Genomic DNA, 17,440 nt, shown 5'->3' with positions numbered 1-17,440 from the left:
TTTTTTTCTGCATCAGGGTTCAAATCTCTGCCAATATCATAGAATCATCGTTTCCCCACCCCCCGACCAGGGTCCAAAACTCCTTGGACCAAAAAAAGCACAATGCTCATTTCCCAAGACTTGTAAAATGGCTGTTTCAGGTTTCTCGTCCTCATGGCTGCACTGTCTCCATTTCGGGGTTTGATTCTTAAGGTTGGTCCGGCAGCCAAGATAGTTTTCCCAAGCTATTATTCTCTGTCCCTGACAAAGATGTCTCAGTCTGCCTCCTTTGCCCATTGCATTCTGGGAACGTTTCCTTTTTTAAAAATTATTATTAAAAAGGGTCTATATTGATTCCCTTACTGCCAGTCTTCAATCTACACAATTCTGCAGGCGTCGCCGGTCTCCCTTTCAGCTCTTAACAGCCGCTGGGCAAGCTCTGAAGAATGGCTTCTAGATTCTTCTGGTCGCTCTGGATCTCTTCTAGATCTTGTTCAAAGGCCTCCAGGGATGCCCTCTGCTGCTCAGCTTCCTGTACCAAGATGCCCAGGGTCTCATTCAGGGCGCCAGGTCCTGCCAGGCGTCGCTTCAACCTTGCCAGCTGGACCTGGCTCGCATGGAGCACAGCCGCGGACTGATCCCGGTTCCCTGGGGAAGCGAAACAGAGTGTTGACACTAAGGAGGGGGGAGGGGGTGGGGAGAAACGGGACCCTGAAAATCACAGCTCCAACACCATCCCTGCCAGGTAGACCAGACCGGGAAATCAACACCCACGGTAACACTGGAACTGTTCTGAGTGAGTTTGGCTATGGTGAAACGTTCCGATTGCGCCGCACCTCATCCCACCTGCCCCTTATACACCTGTGAATTAGGGAAGGTATCTGTCTGAGCTGCCGATTGCAGATTGAGTTGGAAGGGACCTTTTAGGTCATCTAGTCCAACCCCCTCCCCAAGCAGGAGACCCTACACCATTTCTGACAGTCCAGTCTCTTCTTGAAAGCTTCCAGGGATGAAGCTCCCACAACTTCCAAAGGCAACTTCTGTTCTATGGGTTGATCATTCTCCCTGTCAGGAAATTCATTTCTAGGTTGAATCTCTCTTTGTTCAGTTTCCATCTATTATTCCTTGTCTGGCCTTCGGGGGCCTTGGAGAATAGCTTGACCCCCTTCCTCCTCTCTGTGGCAGCCCCTCAAATATTGGAAGGCTGCTATCCTGCCTCCCCTGGTCCTTCACTAGAGTAGCCATGCCGGGTTCCTGTAACCGTTCATCGTATGTTTTAGTCTGAATGAACGTTGGGGTAATTTTAGACACAACAAATTATGGGGTGATTTCTTCAATTTATTAACGAAAGCAGGCTAGATTACAAAATCTTGGCAGTGAGAAACCAACGTTGTGGAAGAAGCATTATGGATTGCTCCAAGAAAGCTCAACCCAAAAGTGATTTAATTAACAAAAAAAAAAAAATCTTTATGGAAAGAAGAGTCTGCCCTCTAGTGGAAATGACTGGAAATGCTGAAAGCTCAGCCACCGAACAGGTGTATTCCTTGCCTGGTAAAAGCTAAATCCACAGGTATGTTTGATCAACTCTCCCTCGGATGCCTTTTAAATGTCTATTTCAAGGGTCTTCCAACTTGGCAAGTTTTAAGACTTGTGGACTTCAACTCCCAGAATTCCTGAGCTAACATGACTGGAGGAGGAATTCTGGGAGTTGAAGTCCAACAAGTCTTAAAGCTGTTAAGTTCGAAGACCCCCGGTCTATTTTAACACCACTTGCTTAATTACCAGCTAGTTAATGTACAGGTAGACCCTGACTTAAAACCATTTGTTTAGTGGCCGTTTGGGCTCCTGTGATGACCCAGGGTGGGATACAAAACAAACACACACAGAAAACAGGTGAAGCCCCCTTTTATTCCTTCACTTTGCTTCCAAAGCTCTGAATATCCTTGATGGAAGACAAAAAACGCCCACACAAACAGTTACAAGAAGAAGGAAAAAAGCAACACAAGACAGGCAAGATAAGGGCTGGAGGACGTCCACAGATATCAGAACACATACTGGGAAGGACGCCAAACTCAGAAAGGAACCATAAACTAGAGATATTTCCATGCTTTGTTTCTAGCGCTTGCCCGTACGCAGGTCCATCCTCTTATTCAGTTGTCACAGCTGCAGCCCATGAAGAAGATCAAGGCCCTCTCCTCCCCAGTAGACCACGTCTCTCCCTTATCCTCTCCTCCCTGCGTGCCCTAGGATGGAGAAGGGATGGGCCTGGGTCCTTCTCTGACTGCCCAGCCGGCCTCTGCCCTTCCCCAGCCTCCTCCACAACCTCCGGAGCCACACTCCCACTCCCTGTCGGCTGTTCCTCCTCTCCCTCAGAGTCAGTCTCCACCAGGGGCATGGCAGCTCCTTTGTAGCGGTAAGTCAAAGATGACCTGGCATCACGCAACAAGGCAAGATTGGTTTGGCCACGAATTGAGGACTTACCTAGCTTGGAGAGCAGATGCTTGAGGGCTTTAATGTCCATCTCCAAGGAGCGTTGGGCTGCTTGGAAATCCTGGCCAAGCTTGTCCATCTCCTTGACAACCTTCAAACAAGGGAAGTTTTGGTTAGCTTCCTCCAGTGGCTCTTCTCTTAAGGTCTAAGGAGATTCTCCGTCATCCAGGTCACGGCGGTCCCCAAAGTGCTTTTTCAAAAGGCCACCGGATTTTAGTTTTTCCTCAAAGATGTCTCGCTCCTTACCAAGGAGCTTCTTCTGTTCTGAATAACTCTGAACTTGAGTTAGAACTGAACTTCAATCAGAATGGAAGAAGCTTCTTGGATGAGGAGCGAGATGCCTTCAAGGGAAAGCAAAGTCAAAAGGCACTTTTTGGGACATCCCTTTCCTGACGTATCTTGGAAAAAAGGTGACTGACCTCCCCAGGTTTTCCAAGTTGGACCTTAAGTTCTTTGGCCTTGTCTTCCTGTCTGGAGATCTCTGTCATGGTAAGAGCGACTTTGGAAGACACTTTGCTAGCCTGCTTCCTCTCTTGCTTGGCCTGTCTTAGCACATCTTCGGCTGCCTGCAGGACAGAAGAGTTAAAAAAAAAAAAAAACAGAGGAAAATGAGTGGAGCCATAAAGCTGCCCTCATGCCACCTTTGGGGATTTCAGAGTGACAACTTTCCTTGGTCCCCATATAGCTTTTTTTCCCCAACTGCTTTTCCATTCCCCCTTTCTAGCCAGGATTTCTTAGTGGTCTCCCATCCAAGAACTTACACAGTCTAATTCTACTTATTATTTTTTTCCCTTTAAAAAAAGATTTTTATCAACCAACCAACCAAAAAATATATGGACCACGGAGGAAAAAAAGCCAGCAGATAATTTTGAAATGCGTGGCTTGGATTGGCAGAATTCCTAAGCCCTCTGCTGGGAGAATCCTGGGAGTTGAAGTCCAAATATCTTAAAGCATGTGGACTGGGGGAATTCTGGGAGTCGAAGTTCGGATATTTTAAAGGATGCCGGTTGAGGAATTCTGGGAGTTGAAATCCTGATATCTTAAAGCATGTGGACTGGGGAATTCTGGGAGTTGAAGTCCACATATATTAAAAGGATGCTTGCTGGGGAATTCTTGGCATCGAAGTCCACACTGAAGGTTGCCAAGATGGAGAATTACTGTTCTAGAAAGCACAACACTGTCCTACCTTAGCATTTTTCTTGGAGACCGATTCCCCATCACTGGCCATTTCGAAGGCCTTTGCCGACACAGACCCAGAATTCCCCAGGGCTCTCTGGGCCTGCTTGACCTTCCTTTGGGTCTCCGCGATCGTCCTGCCCCGCACCGCAACCCTCTTCCTCCTGACCGCAGCGCGGCCCTTCGGGTCATCCATCAGAGCCTTCAATCCTGCCGGCAAAAACGAGAAGCCGGTTATCCTGTTTCAAGCTGGGTAAAACGACATCCCATGACAAGGAAAGGCGCTCAATAAGGGAGCCATGCCCATTTTAGGACCCGGCTTTGCCGCAGTTCTTAAGTGAATCACGGCCATTGTAAAGTGAAACACGCAGTCATTCAGCAAATCTGGCTTCCCACATGGACGTTACTTTTCGGAAGCTGCCTTGGAAGGAGATCCCATGACCGCAGGACAAGGCAACAGGCATAAAGTACATGCCAGTTGCCAAGCATTTCAATTTTGATCATGTGACCATGCAAGAATTGTAAGTGCAAGGACTGGTCTGAAGTCGCTTTTTTCAGCCCATTGTAACTTTGAACAGTCGCTAAGCAAATGGTTGTAAGCCAAAAAAGTTTTTTTTTTTAAATTATATTTTGTTGCCTTTTTTCTGCAGCTCCAAATTTGCCTAAAAAAAACTGTTCTGGTTCACAATAAGTCCAGCTCTGAATGGTATATATTTTTTTTCCCAAAGGTTAGTATGGATAAAGTTAAAAAAGGGGGGGGAGTTCCAGAGAGAACAGGAGGCTCTGGGTGCAAGTTTACCCACCCAGGAGGAAATATTCTTGAGATTAAGTGGTTCGGATTAGTCTCTGTTTACCGTCCAGTGTGGTCACCAACGTCTTCGCTTCAGACACCACAGCTTCTCCGTTGTTCACGGAGGACATTGCCAGTGCTTGTGCATTGTTTGTCCTCTGCCATAGCTGTGAAACAGAGAAAAACAAAACCAGGCTAAAAAAAGTCGTAACTGCGAACATTCGCTCAAGATGACCATTAAAGATGATTATTGAAGTTTGGAGCAGGCTTGACTGGAGTTGATGTACTAAATGAAGCCAACATCTTGGTTTGTGGCTGGGGACGATGGGTCTGTGTGAACCCAGCCGAGGTGCGAATTATGGGGTTGTATGCACAGGGTAGTCATACCACGGCTGCAAATCTCGAGTCGATCGCCAGAGGGCAGACCAGAGTCAGTTTGAAATACTTCTTTGCTGCCACCTAATGGCCATTTGGAACATTACGGGGCTGATAGCGAGGCCCTTTTAAAGAGGCCCTTTGAGTTAATCCAAGAAGTCTAGATTGACCCCTCAAGAATGTCAGATATTCCTTCAGTTGATTGTTTCTTTGCATCCTGGTTTGTTGGGCCAAATTTTGCTGCCAAATAAGGGCAGATGAAGTCACAAATCACTCACCTCTTCCAAGGGCTGAATCCTCTGTAGTTCTTCCCTTAACTCAGTTTGTACAGCCAAGGATTTGTTGGTTGCCAACCCATGTTTCGTTTCAACCAGTTGTTGGATTTCTTCGGCTTTTTGGACCAGATTTCCAGTTTTCTCCACCAGAGGGCGTTGCAAGATCAGAGGCTGGGGATTGATTTAATCGAAATTAAAAACTACCCAGAATTTGAAAGATAAATTTATTACTAGAATTATGGCATTTATAGATTGCTAGGGTACTTTTTTGGGGGAGGGGGCTCCATTTGAGCCCCCCAGGATAGCTTGTGCTCCATAAATCATCCGTGTTTAAACCCTAGCCTGCTCTCCCAATCGGCAACCAGAAACTGCCTACAGGCAAATACGCTGAATTCCATGCAATTAAAGAAACAACCTAGTGGAAAAGAGATTGGAAAGATTTTCTGCCTTATTTTTGCCTCATCCCACATTTAAATCAAACTAGGTATCTATCCCCTCATTACCTAGAAAAAAAAAACAACTCACAAACTTCTCTTCTCTTCCTCCAACTCTGGAAACTCAATAATTGATTTTTTATTTTATTTGCAGGCTATTAACAGCTCTGTTTTTATTTTCCAGGCTGCTCTGCACAGTGCACCATACTAAAAACCTTAGCAAAATGAAGAAATAAAGCTAATTTCCTTAAGCTGCACCCACTGTTAAAACAACAGGGACTAACAGAGCAATGTTAAGCAAAAAAAGGATTTCCTTTGCAGGAAGATTTAGGAGGGTGTCTCTCAACTTGAGCAATTTTAATATGGGTAAACTTCAACTCCCAGAATCCCCCAGCCAACATGCTGGAGAATTCTGGGGGTTTAGCACACCGCATACTTGAGAAATCTGAAGTCCACCCATCTTAAAGCATGCTGACTGGGGGAATTCTGGGAATTTTACCACCAGCCTTCTAGGGAATTGTGGGCTAAAGTCCAGACATCTGAAAGTTGCTTGAAGTTGAAAAACACTGGCTTAGAAGACCCGGAATCAAAGTGGAAAAGGCATCAAGTGGATAAGGAATATACACAATATAATGCAATATGGGAGAAAACTGATTCCATGAACAAACAACGTAGAAAAAAACCCCCCATCCTGTAACTAATGCTTACCAGCTCCAAAGTATCTGTTTGCACCAGGGTTGTGTTGCTCTGATGGCTTGAAACCAGCATCTCAGCATCTTCTATTTGCAAGACGAGGTTTTTTTGGGTCCTTTCGATTTTCTCACCACTGCAAGGCAAATATTTATTCGTTTAAACGGTGGACTTGGTTTCTGTGGGATGTCACAGATATCCTTGTATTTAACCAAGATCAAAACTGGAAGGAAATGAGATTTAGGATAGAAAAATTGGAGCTGAGACCATTGTTCTTCAGGCATGGTTCTGCTGATTTTATTTTAAAGCAGGCTGGCTGGGAGACTCTGGGAGTTGAAGCCCATGCATCTTAAAGCATGTTGACTGGGTAATTCTAAGAGTTGAAGTCTGCCCATCTTAAAGCAGGCTGGCTGGGGGATTCTGGGAGTTTAAGTCCATCCATGTAAAGAATTAGTGGGAGTTTTCCCCCCACATGACCACCCAAGATTCAAAATAGCTCTACCAGTAAATACCCCATTCACCATGCTTAACCTGTCCTTTTAGCAGTTGCCTTGGCAACCTGAGCAAACTCAATTTTTCTGGCCTTAATTTACTTAATTTAATTTACGTTGGCTTAATTAGGAAGGCCTTATACAAATCTCGAAACATGGCTGAGGCAGTCTTAAAGAAAACATGTAGTGATGTTAAGCAGAAATGTTTAAATAGGCCTTTCCACTTAGTTATCACATCACTTTCTAAAGCCCATCCGGGCATTGAGTGGTTGGGAGTTCCACAGTTTTACAAATGAAGCGCTGACTCTCAGTTTTTTGGTTTGGTTTGTCAGAGTGAGAAACGCATGTTTGGGGAGTGATAATATTTCTTATTCTGCTTAGGACTTTCCAACAACCCAAAAGGGATTCCTTAGAATGTCTCGCCGGAAAAGCCTAAGACTACACAGACTCTAAATGGGGTCTTTCTAGATCAACACAGAAGACCCATGGGGCACAGTCTCCAGCTTGTCACAGCCTCCTGGACGCCACCAACTCACCTTTCTTCCATCTCTCGCCTGAACTCCTGCCTCCTGCTGAGGTTTGCAACGTTTTGCAGAAGACGATAACTCAAATTGGAGGTCTGGATGGCTCTTCTGGCCAGGTTCTCCACCAAGAATGCCATTTCAACGTGGCTGCAGAGAGGGAGACCCCAATTCTGGCTTGCAAAATGGAAATGCTAGAAGGATTTGGGGGGGGGGGTTGGGACGGGACAAAAAATTCTGTCTCTCAAACAAGTTTGAGCGGACATTAAACGGAGGGTAGCAAGTCCAGGATTGTCTGCCCATGTACAGTCCTTAAAACCATTCCAGATATTTAATTCATTCGATCAACTTGAATTAGTTGGGACAATTTGCATTACGACAGCGTGTAAACTTACCCGCGGGCCAAGGCACTGGATCTAATTGCATGGCGGCTCCAGTTTGTAGACTGATAAGAAATCTCAGAAGAAAATTCCTAGCAGGTGGAGAGAGAAAGAAAAGAAAAATTGTTCTTTGGTTTCTGCCTGAAGCGTGGGAGAACTGAGGGTAGTGGAAATAATTATATTTCACGAAAATCCTCAAATGGAAACAAGGGGAAGAGTTAATTGGTCAACATTTGTGAATTTTCTATGGGGTTTGAGCATTTTTAGTTCGAATTTCGGTCAGGAAAACCTAAAGCATACTTACCCTGCAAACTCTCTGATCTAGGATTCATTGCTTATTTATTTCAAAACAAGTAGACTTCAGAACTCGGAGGTGTAGCAGTGGGAGGACAGCTGAGTATTTTAAAAAAATCTATTTGTTTTTAAAAGTAAACTAAGCACTTTTCTGTTTAATATGTTTATTTGAGGGATTTTGTGGGCTCCTTCCTCTCCATTAAATCCCTGCCTTCCTTAATTTTTTTTTTTTTTTGCTATTATAAGATTGTATTTGTCATACTTCGATGGGGCGGATAATAGATTTTTAAAAGAATATGTGGTTAAACAGGAAGTCCTCAACATACAACCATAATTGGGTCCAGGATTCCCACTGCTAAGCAAGCTAAGTGAATTGTGTCTAATTTTGCGATGATTTGCTTCAGTTGTTAAGTGAATCATGTGGTTGTTATATGAATCTGGCTTCCTGCATTGACTTTGCTTGTTGGGAGTTGATTGGGAAGGTTGCAGATGGGTTGTACCCATCATAAATGCATCCGTCAATCAGAACAGAGCTGGAGGGGGTCTTCTGTGATGTGAGTTAATTTTGTGAGTTTGCTTGCAAGCAAATTTTATGTGACAGACTCAGCTAGCCGAATGTAGATAGATAGATAGATCTCTGAATGAATCTGTGATTCTGTGAGCAACTCAATCTGCCTGCCTGCTTTGCCTGATTTGGGGGTAAAAGTTGCTCTTTTTTTAAATAAAAAATTCAATATTTATACAAATATTTATAATATTTACATACAAGCCATGCCCAGCCAGTCACATGACCGAGCCACACCCACAAATTAGGCCACGCCCATAGAACCGGTTAAGAAATTTGAATCCCATCCCTGCCTCAGTGTTTGTGTGTGTGTGTGTGTGTGTGTGTGTTTTAGAGAGAGGGGTAGGGAGGGAGGGAGGGAGAGAGAGGTTAGAGCAGATCTCTCTCTCTCTCTCTCTCTCTCCCACCAATGTCAGCAAGCCACCGTCAGTCAAAATTCATATTAGTGGTCCCTGGGATTTAAAATTATGAATTTGGTGGTCCCTGAGGTCCAAAAGGTTGGCGCACCTGTTCTAGTCCAACCCCTGCTGAATCAGGAGACCCTATACCATTCCAGACAAATGATTGTCCAGTCACTTCTTAAAAACCTGCAGTGATGAAGCTCCCACGATTTCTGGTGGCAAGCTGTTCCACTGGCTAATTGAGAACATGTTGCTTGCCAACTGCTCGAATTTTGAACACGTAACTGTGAGCATGCTACAACGGTCATAAATGCGAGGATCGATTGTAACAATAGCAACTTTTTCAGTGTTATTGTAACTTCAAAAGGTCACTAAACGAGTATTTATATACTGTATTGGGCAGCAATTCTCCCCCACACCAGATGGCGCCAGTTAGCAAACTTTGATTGAGTTGAAAAACTAACTAGGGTTCGTTTATTATAAATTAGATCTTGAGAATAATCTGAAGATATATGAAGCTCCCTGAAATAAAATTCAATAAACCGCTTTTTTATTTGGGACCAAAAATAAGGACATAAGCAGTTCATTCAAGTGATTGTCCATAAAAAAAAATTAAAATAACACATAATTGGCGTGGGAAGCCAACTAGAGATAAATAAGTAAGTTGTGCTCGTTTGCAACCGCCATTGAAAGACAAATGAGCAAGTTACATGGTTAATCGTTTTCATTTGGCACCGGGTGGCAGCGGCACATAAATAAACAAGTGTGCACTCATAATTTACAGCAGGCACCAGGAGCCAATTTCACAGGAGTAAACACATGCAAATGATTGACAATTGGCTCTGCAAGTCAATTACAAATAAACAAACAAACATTTGCAACTGGCGTTAGAAAGCCACTTGCAAAGGAGGGATGGATAAATAGAGACAGAGAAATAGATAGAGATATGTCAGATGGATGGACGGATGAATGGATGGATGGATAGATAGATACGACACAGACAGACAGATAGAAAGAATGTAGATAGCTACACACACACACACACACACACACAGATATAGATTAGATAGATAGATAGATAGATAGATAGATAGATAGATAGATAGATAGATAGATATAGGTAGTAATAGGTAGATATAGGTAGATATATATATATAGAGAGGATAGAGAGAGAGAGATAACATAGAAGGTAGAGACAGAAGAAGATAGATAGATAGATAGATAGATAGATAGATAGATAGATAGATAGATAACAGACAGAAAGGTAGATAGGTAGATGGTTGGATGATAGATGGATAAGATATAGGTAGATAGATACATAGATGTTAAATAGACAGATAGATGATAGACAGCTGATAGACAGACATGATAGACAGACAGGCTGGCTTTGCAGTCAGGACAAATAAATGTGTTTCAATCACTTGACTCTGTAAATGAATTTCAGACCTAAAGAAACCAGATCAAAAGAAAGCCTTCTTTGATACAGATTTAGTACATGGGTCAAGAGCCTCCAGGCATAGAAGCAGTATATCTTGGAATTCTGGCTACAGAGGGAAATGATTGGGTTCCTTGTTAGGAAGGGCCTACAAGAGCATATAGGTTGCCCTTGACTTTTTAACCAAAACTGGGATCGGAGTTTTTTCCATTGCAAAGGAAAGCGATGGTTATATGAGTCCTGCCCTATTTTACAATGGTTTTTTGAGTTTTTTTTTTTTTTGCCATGGTTGTTATGTGGATCTCCGTGGTTTGCAGTCATTAATCAAATTGGCTTGTCGGATGCCGTCTTGGAATGCTGCAACCATCGTAAATAAATACCAGTTCCCAAGCATCCAAATTCTTATCACATGACCATGGAGGTGCCGTGATGGTTATAAGTGCAAGGACCCCTTTTTCCCAGTGCTGTTGCACCTCTGAATGAAGGATTGTAAATTGAGGTCTCAACAGCCCTGGCTAGGTTAGTTTTGCTCCACGTTGGCCAGTTTTTAGTGACCGATTTTGCATTAACTCGGTTTTCAGCATATTGAGTCCACATTCATTGGGTGGTGAGATGCCAGCAGTGTCTTTAATGTTGGGTTGTTGTCGTTGTGTTTCGAAGGGAAGGGACTTCATTTTTCAACTCTTGGTCTGTTCCATTCTGAGCATGGCATTTATTCCATCTATTAAAGTTGTTTTTGAAGGACTCATTAGTTTGGGCAGATGCCCGTGTTTTCCAAAATTAGATACCGATAGTTTGGAAACTCGGAGAACGAGAAGCAGAAATGCATCCAGCTGGCATTCCTGGCTGTGGGGGGAAAAAATTGCAAACTTTTCTGTGTTCGTTATGAAATTATCTCATTTGATATCCGAATTAGCCTTTGATTGCCCATCTCCAGCTCTCTGCTGGAAGACTGCTTAGAAATTTAGATCGTGTATCGTCACTCCCATGTCGAATTTCCCCCCTTCTTGTGGCTAAAACAACTTAAGTAACGTTGTGGAATGGCCTTATGGACATTCATGTGCCGATATTTGAGAGTATTTATAGCTCAGGACTGATCTCTGAGCTTGATGGTTTTCTTGCAGACGTTTCATGACCCAAGTAGGTAATGTCATCAGTGCTAGAAGGGAGAGAGAGCAAACCCCATTCTCTTCTAGCATTGATGATGTTACTTAGCTGGGTAAGTAGATGGAGATAGGAGAAGAAACAGACTGTGGTTAAGATGAATACAAGTAGTCCTTGAATTACAACAATTTGTTTAGTGACCAAAGTTACAACAGCCCTGAAAAAACCTGACTTATGGCCATTTTTCATACTTACAACCATTGCAGAATCCCTGTGGTTGTTTGATCAAAATTCAGATGCTTGGCAACTGACTCATATTTACGATGGTTGCCCAGGATCACATTGATCCCCTTTGGTGACTTTCTGGCAAGCAGACAATGAGGAAGAAAGATTCATTTAACAACCGTGTTGCTAACTTAACCCCTGCAAGCAATTCACTTAACAGCTGTGACAAGGAAGGTTGTAAAATGGGAGCAAAGTTCCCTGAATGACGGTCTTGCTTAACGATGCTGGGTTCCATTGGGGTCGTAAGTCAAAGATCACCTCAGCACCTTAAGTAGCGTGGTGGGTGGACAGGCGTGGAGGAAGAGAGTTTGAAAAATGTTGGGTACCGTGCTCTCCAGGACCTTGGTGGCCAGCTGGATGTCCTCATGGGTGGACTGCAGGGTGGAGGATACATCAGAAAGGAGCCCGCACACTTTGGTAGCCCGTTGACCGTTGCAAGCAATGTTTCTGCTGGTGTTGCTCAGCCGATGGTGGGCGTCCTCCACCAAGTCCTTCAGATCCGTCATCTTCTCCAAGAAAGCAGCTTTGGCACCTGTAACCAAGAAAACCTTGTTTGGGCTGGACTCTCCTGGCCCATGACTCTAAAACTGGTGTCATGCCCCTGTCGGAATCTGAATCCGAGGAGGAAGACGAACAGCCGACAGGGAGTGGGAGTGTGGCTCCGTTGGCTGTGGAGGAAACTGGGGAAGGGCAAAGTCTGGCTGGGCAGAGCAGGGGAGAGGTAGAGCAAGGGAGAGGGAATTTGGAGGAAGACCCAGGCCCACCCCCTCTTCATCCTAGGGCACACAGGGAGGAATGGAGAAGGGAGCACCATGGGTTGCATGGCTTACGGGGGAGGAAAGGGCCCTGATTCCCTTCATTAGCCACAGCTGGGAAGAGAGTTTAAAAGAGATGTAAGCTGAGAGCTGTGGCTGCTGGGAACAAACATGAGTTTATCTTGTGTTGACTTTGGTTATCTGCATTCCTGACATCCTCACAACTGGGTTGATTTACTTCCCCAGCCATAGCTACACTTTCTGATGTTTATCTTGGGGTTAGACTAGATGACCTCCAAGGTCCCTTCCAACTCTGTTATTCCGGTATTCCTTGCTTTGTCTTCTTCCTCTAACAACAGATGTGCAACAGTCACACCTTCGTGATTTACAACCTGGAGAAACTAAGCACAATTAAATGACCCAGAACAAGATAATAAAGGTCATTTAATGTTTTGGTCTCTGCCGTCTTTTTTCTAGTCGTCTCTGGAACCCCAACTCTCTTTGTCCAGGAAAAATGGTATCTCCTGTTTGTAATAAGATGATCCATTATTTTTACCTTCTAACAGGTACGGACGGTGAAGGTTGTCTCCACGGGGGCTCTCGCCAAGCATCACATGATAATATTCATTTTTGGATCGGTCACAGCTGGGCTTCTGGAACCAAGCTTCCATTTCGGCCAGCTTGTCCTTCAGTCTGTCCGTCTGCAGAGGAAAGAAGTCCACATGAGTCTATCTTTGAGAAAGACCTCACCTGTCACTAAATATAACAGAGCTGGAAGGGACCTTGGAGGTCCTCTAGTCCAACCCTCTGCTCAAGGCAGGAGACCCTATATAATTCTGGACAAGTGGCTGTCCAATCTCTTCTTAAAAGTCTCCAGTGATGGAGCATAAGAAGAACAAGAACGTAGAATATAGACACAAGGATGGTTCTCCCCTCCATGCCATCACTCTGCTAAACAACTAATTCCCACAATGTTGTCAAGCTATTCAGTAAGACTGTATTAATATTATTCTTCTCATCTTTCCTATTACCTATCCTCTTTTCTACTTATGACTATAACTTTGTTGCTTGCATCTTTACCATTTATATTGTTTTATTGAGTTTCCTAGTACGATTTATGTTGATTCTATCACTAAAGTGTTGTATCTTATGATTTATGATGGAGGTATTTTTATGACGACTATGATCATGATTTATCACTTGTATCAGCTTTTATGTACAATGAGAGCTTTTGCACTGGAGACAAATTCCTTCTGTGTCCAATCACACTTGACCAATAAAGAATTCTATTAAGTTCTATTCTATTCCTATTCTATTCTATTCTATTCTATTCTATTCTATTCTATTCTGTTCTGTTCTGTTCTGTTCTGTTCTGTTCTATTCTGTTCTGTTCTGTTCTGTTCTGTTCTGTTCTGTTCTACTCTACTCTACTCTACTCTACTCTACTCTACTCTACTCTACTCTACCCTACCCTACCCTATCCTATCCTATTCCCTCATTCTACTATTCTATTCTATTCTATTCTATTCTATTCTATTCTATTCTATTCTATTCTATTCTATTCTATTCTGTTCTGTTCTGTTCTGTTCTGTTCTGTTCTGTTCTGTTCTGTTCTACTCTACTCTACTCTACCCTGCCATGCAACTACTCCTCAATTAAAGACCACTCATTCAGCAACTGTTCAAAGTTAGGATGGCTGACAAAAGAGGTCTTAGGACAGGCTCTCGTATTTGTGGTCATCACATGTGTCTGCCAGGTTGTGTGGCTCAAAACTGACTTGAAATTACAACGATCAGTCACTTGATCACCACTTGTGGCCTACCCTGCCAGCTTCTGACAAGCAAAGTCAGAACCAGGAAGCCAAATTCACTTCATAACCCTGTTACTAACTTAACAGCTGTAGTGATTCACTTAACAGCTGTGGCAAGAAAGATCGTAAAAAAAAATAAAACTCGCTTAACAACCGTCATGGAAATTTTTGGCTCAATTCTGATCGTACTGTGGAGGATTATCTGTATATATTTAAGGCTGATTGATCTACTGTTAAGGGGACAGAAAGGCTGAAAGTTGCTATTTCAAGGGTGATTGAGTGAGAACATTCAATTAATCTGACTGAAAGGCTGACTAAGTTGGCTGATCAAAGCAGAATCCTACCTCCTCTTTCACGAGGCTGTAGCAGAAGGGACACTCCTGGCATTGCTTACTTTCCAGGTCAAAGAAGTAGTTCACATCACACCGGTCGCACTTGTGACCCACAAAGCCCTTCTTACACACACAAGTGCTGTTGTCATGGCACTGGAGGGAGACCGAACCAATCTGGGAACAGTTGCAGGCTGGAAAGAAGCGAAAAATGGCAAATGCATTTGGGGTTGAGTCATCACGAGGCCAACGCCTTGCCCAAATGATTATCATAAGTGGGTACCAAATAAAGGAGGAAAAAAAAAACAGAATTAGAAGGGACCTTGGAGGTCTTCTAGTCCAACCTCCTCTTCAAACAGGAAACCCTGTATCATTTCAGATTGTCCAATAACTTCTTGGAAGCCTCCAGTGATGGAGCACCCACAACTTCTGAAGGCAAGTCGTTCCACTGGTGAATTGTTCTTCCTGTCTGGAACTTTCTCCTTAGTTCTAAGTTGCTTCTCTCCTTGTTTAGTTTCCATCCGTTGCTTCTTGTCCTGCCCTCAGGGGCTTTGGAGAATAGATGGACCTCTTCTTCTTCTTCTTCTTTGTGGTAGCCCCTCAAACATTGGAAGGCTGCTATCATGTCAGCCTTAGTTCAAATGAACCTCATTTGAACCTCGTTCAGAGGTCCCCAACGCTCCCCGCCACCTCTCCCACGATGGGTCAATAAACTGCCCTTTGCGAAGGGCAGTTGACCCTACCTTGACAGCCTTGAGAAGAGAATCCAAAGAACCCAGCCTGGCACTGATTGCACGATAGTCCTGTCACGCCGGGATGGCAGGTGCATTGCCCTGTGATGGGGTGACAGGTGTTGCTCTGTGCTCCCTTTTGGTGGCACTGACAACTTGGGGGGAAGAGAGAGAGAGAGAGAGAGAGAGAGAGAGAGAAGAGGACATGTTTTGTATCTGATTCTCCTCGGATGGGAACATCCCCAGTTGCCCAAGTGTCATCTGGAGCAGCGTCCTTTAGCTGGGCAACTTTAAGAGGTGTGGACTTCAACTCCCAGAATCCTTCATTCAGCCATGGTGGATTTCATCTCCCAGAATTCCGTAGCCAGAATTCATTTCCCTCCCGTTTGAAGGGAGCTGTGTTATGTACCCCTCTTCTGCCTTTTCTGGAATTTTCTCTCCCTTCCCATCCTTCAATCCTACACCGGTTACCTTCTGCACCCCACCCCTGGCTGTAGATCAAAATAGCCTTCCAGGCACTGGGTGCACTCTCGTCCGGTTACATTGGGGAGGCAGCGACACTGACCCGAAACCGGATCACAAGTTTCTCGCCCGTGAGTAGAGCCATCAGGGTTACAGTTACAGGCTAGGAAGAAAGAGAGAGAGAGAGAGAATGTGAGAAAGAAGGAGAAATAACATGATGCCAAAATGCAACCAATTGCCTAAAAAAAGTCAGAGTTCAATCAGAATAAAGCTGGAAGGGACCTTGGAGATCTTCTAGTCTAACCTTCTGCTCAAGCAGGAAACCCCTACCATTTCAGACAAATAGTGGTCCGATTTCTTGTTAAACTCCTCCAGTGACAAAGCACCCACAACTTCTGAAGGCAAGTTATTCCGTTGGTTAATTGTTCTCACTGTTTGGAAGTTTCTCCTTCGTTCTAGGCTGGATCTCTCCTTGCTTAGTTTCCATCCATTGTTTCTTGTCTTGTTATATAGGTACCACCATAACTGAGCCCAAAATTCCTGTTGTTAAGCCAGACAAGTTGTTAAGTGAGTTTTAATCAGTGGAATGGCTTCCCTCCAGAAGTTGTGGGCGCTCCATCACTGGAGGCTTTTAAGAAGAGACAGGACCACAATGGTCTAGGGTCTCTTGCTTGAGTGGGGGATTGGACTAGAAGACCTCCAAGGTCCCTTCCAACTCTACGTTGAGAGAGAACCTCAATTGTCTCCTTTCCAAACCCCCAAAGTCCTTGTTTCCATTGGAACTGCGTGGCCCTCCTTTGAACATCTCTTCGTCTTTGGCCAACGGGATCTACCAAAGAGATCTGGAATAATCCAGAGATGTCACTCATGCAGACCACGAAGTCCATCTTGGAGATTCAACCAAGAAGCCAATTTAGAGGAAGGGGGGTACTTATTAGTTTGTGGGTTTTTTTTGCTCTTCTTGGAGAAGATTTAACAATAAGATTTAACAATAAGACTCAGAGGTTGGGGAAGAGGCAGTAGGTCAATGAAGATTCTCATAAGCGGCATTAATTTGTTCGCTGTTGACACATCTTAGAAACCTTAGGTTAGCTGCAGGACTCACGCGCACACTTGGTGGCTGGGTCGGCAGCCAAAGGATTCCCGTAGAAGCCCTCTTGGCACCTCTCGCATTGCTCCCCTGCAGTATTGTACAAGCAGCGAAGGCAACGGCCGGTGAAAGTGTCACAATTGCCCACTGCGTTGGGGTCTGTGTTGCCGTGGCAACTGCAGCTGTTACAAGGGTGCACTGATCCGTTCCTTCCCAGGGGATCCCCAAAGAAACCGTCATCGCATAATTCACAGAGGCGGCCTGAGAAACACAAACAGAACATTTTCCATGATAATTAAGGATGATGCTAACAATGATGATGAATTAGAATTAGAATAATTTATTGGCCAGGTGAGATCAGACCCACAAGGAATTTGTCTCCAGTGCAGAAACTCTCAGTGTATATGTAGAACAGCAGAGTAATAATTGTTGAGGTATAAAATTTAATAGCTGCCGGCTGCTGTAAGGCTGATGCAATATAAGGCTGATGCAATCAGGATGAATCAGCATAGCATGGGTATTGCCCTTTTAAGATGAAGAGGGAGTTCACGGAAGTCTTTACCCCTTTAAGAGGTGTT

General features: G+C 44.1%; 1 protein-coding gene across 1 annotated transcript in view; it reads right to left on the bottom strand.

Moving 5' to 3' along the window:
• Nucleotides 1-267: 267 nt before the first annotated feature.
• The window catches only part of LAMC3 (laminin subunit gamma 3), a 37,534-nt gene continuing 20,361 nt past the window's right edge, over nucleotides 268-17,440 (bottom strand). Inside the window, exons 14-28 of the mRNA XM_087943976.1 lie at nucleotides 16,878-17,123; nucleotides 15,782-15,935; nucleotides 15,323-15,465; nucleotides 14,595-14,773; nucleotides 12,997-13,141; nucleotides 12,012-12,217; nucleotides 7,617-7,693; nucleotides 7,237-7,371; nucleotides 6,228-6,345; nucleotides 5,089-5,256; nucleotides 4,500-4,602; nucleotides 3,656-3,855; nucleotides 2,889-3,035; nucleotides 2,461-2,560; nucleotides 268-627 (exon numbers count right to left, since the gene is read on the bottom strand). Coding sequence (XP_087800102.1) covers nucleotides 398-627; nucleotides 2,461-2,560; nucleotides 2,889-3,035; nucleotides 3,656-3,855; nucleotides 4,500-4,602; nucleotides 5,089-5,256; nucleotides 6,228-6,345; nucleotides 7,237-7,371; nucleotides 7,617-7,693; nucleotides 12,012-12,217; nucleotides 12,997-13,141; nucleotides 14,595-14,773; nucleotides 15,323-15,465; nucleotides 15,782-15,935; nucleotides 16,878-17,123 — 2,351 coding nt within the window. The 3' untranslated portion in view covers nucleotides 268-397. The remainder of the gene's footprint in view (nucleotides 628-2,460; nucleotides 2,561-2,888; nucleotides 3,036-3,655; nucleotides 3,856-4,499; nucleotides 4,603-5,088; nucleotides 5,257-6,227; nucleotides 6,346-7,236; nucleotides 7,372-7,616; nucleotides 7,694-12,011; nucleotides 12,218-12,996; nucleotides 13,142-14,594; nucleotides 14,774-15,322; nucleotides 15,466-15,781; nucleotides 15,936-16,877; nucleotides 17,124-17,440) is intronic.

This window comes from Notechis scutatus, chromosome 15 (genome assembly GCF_049901735.1).
Source record: "Notechis scutatus isolate UNSWTSFEM ecotype Mainland chromosome 15, rNotScu1.2, whole genome shotgun sequence".
Classification (NCBI taxonomy): domain Eukaryota; kingdom Metazoa; phylum Chordata; class Lepidosauria; order Squamata; family Elapidae; genus Notechis; species Notechis scutatus.
This window is presented reverse-complemented; position numbering and strand designations above follow the sequence as displayed.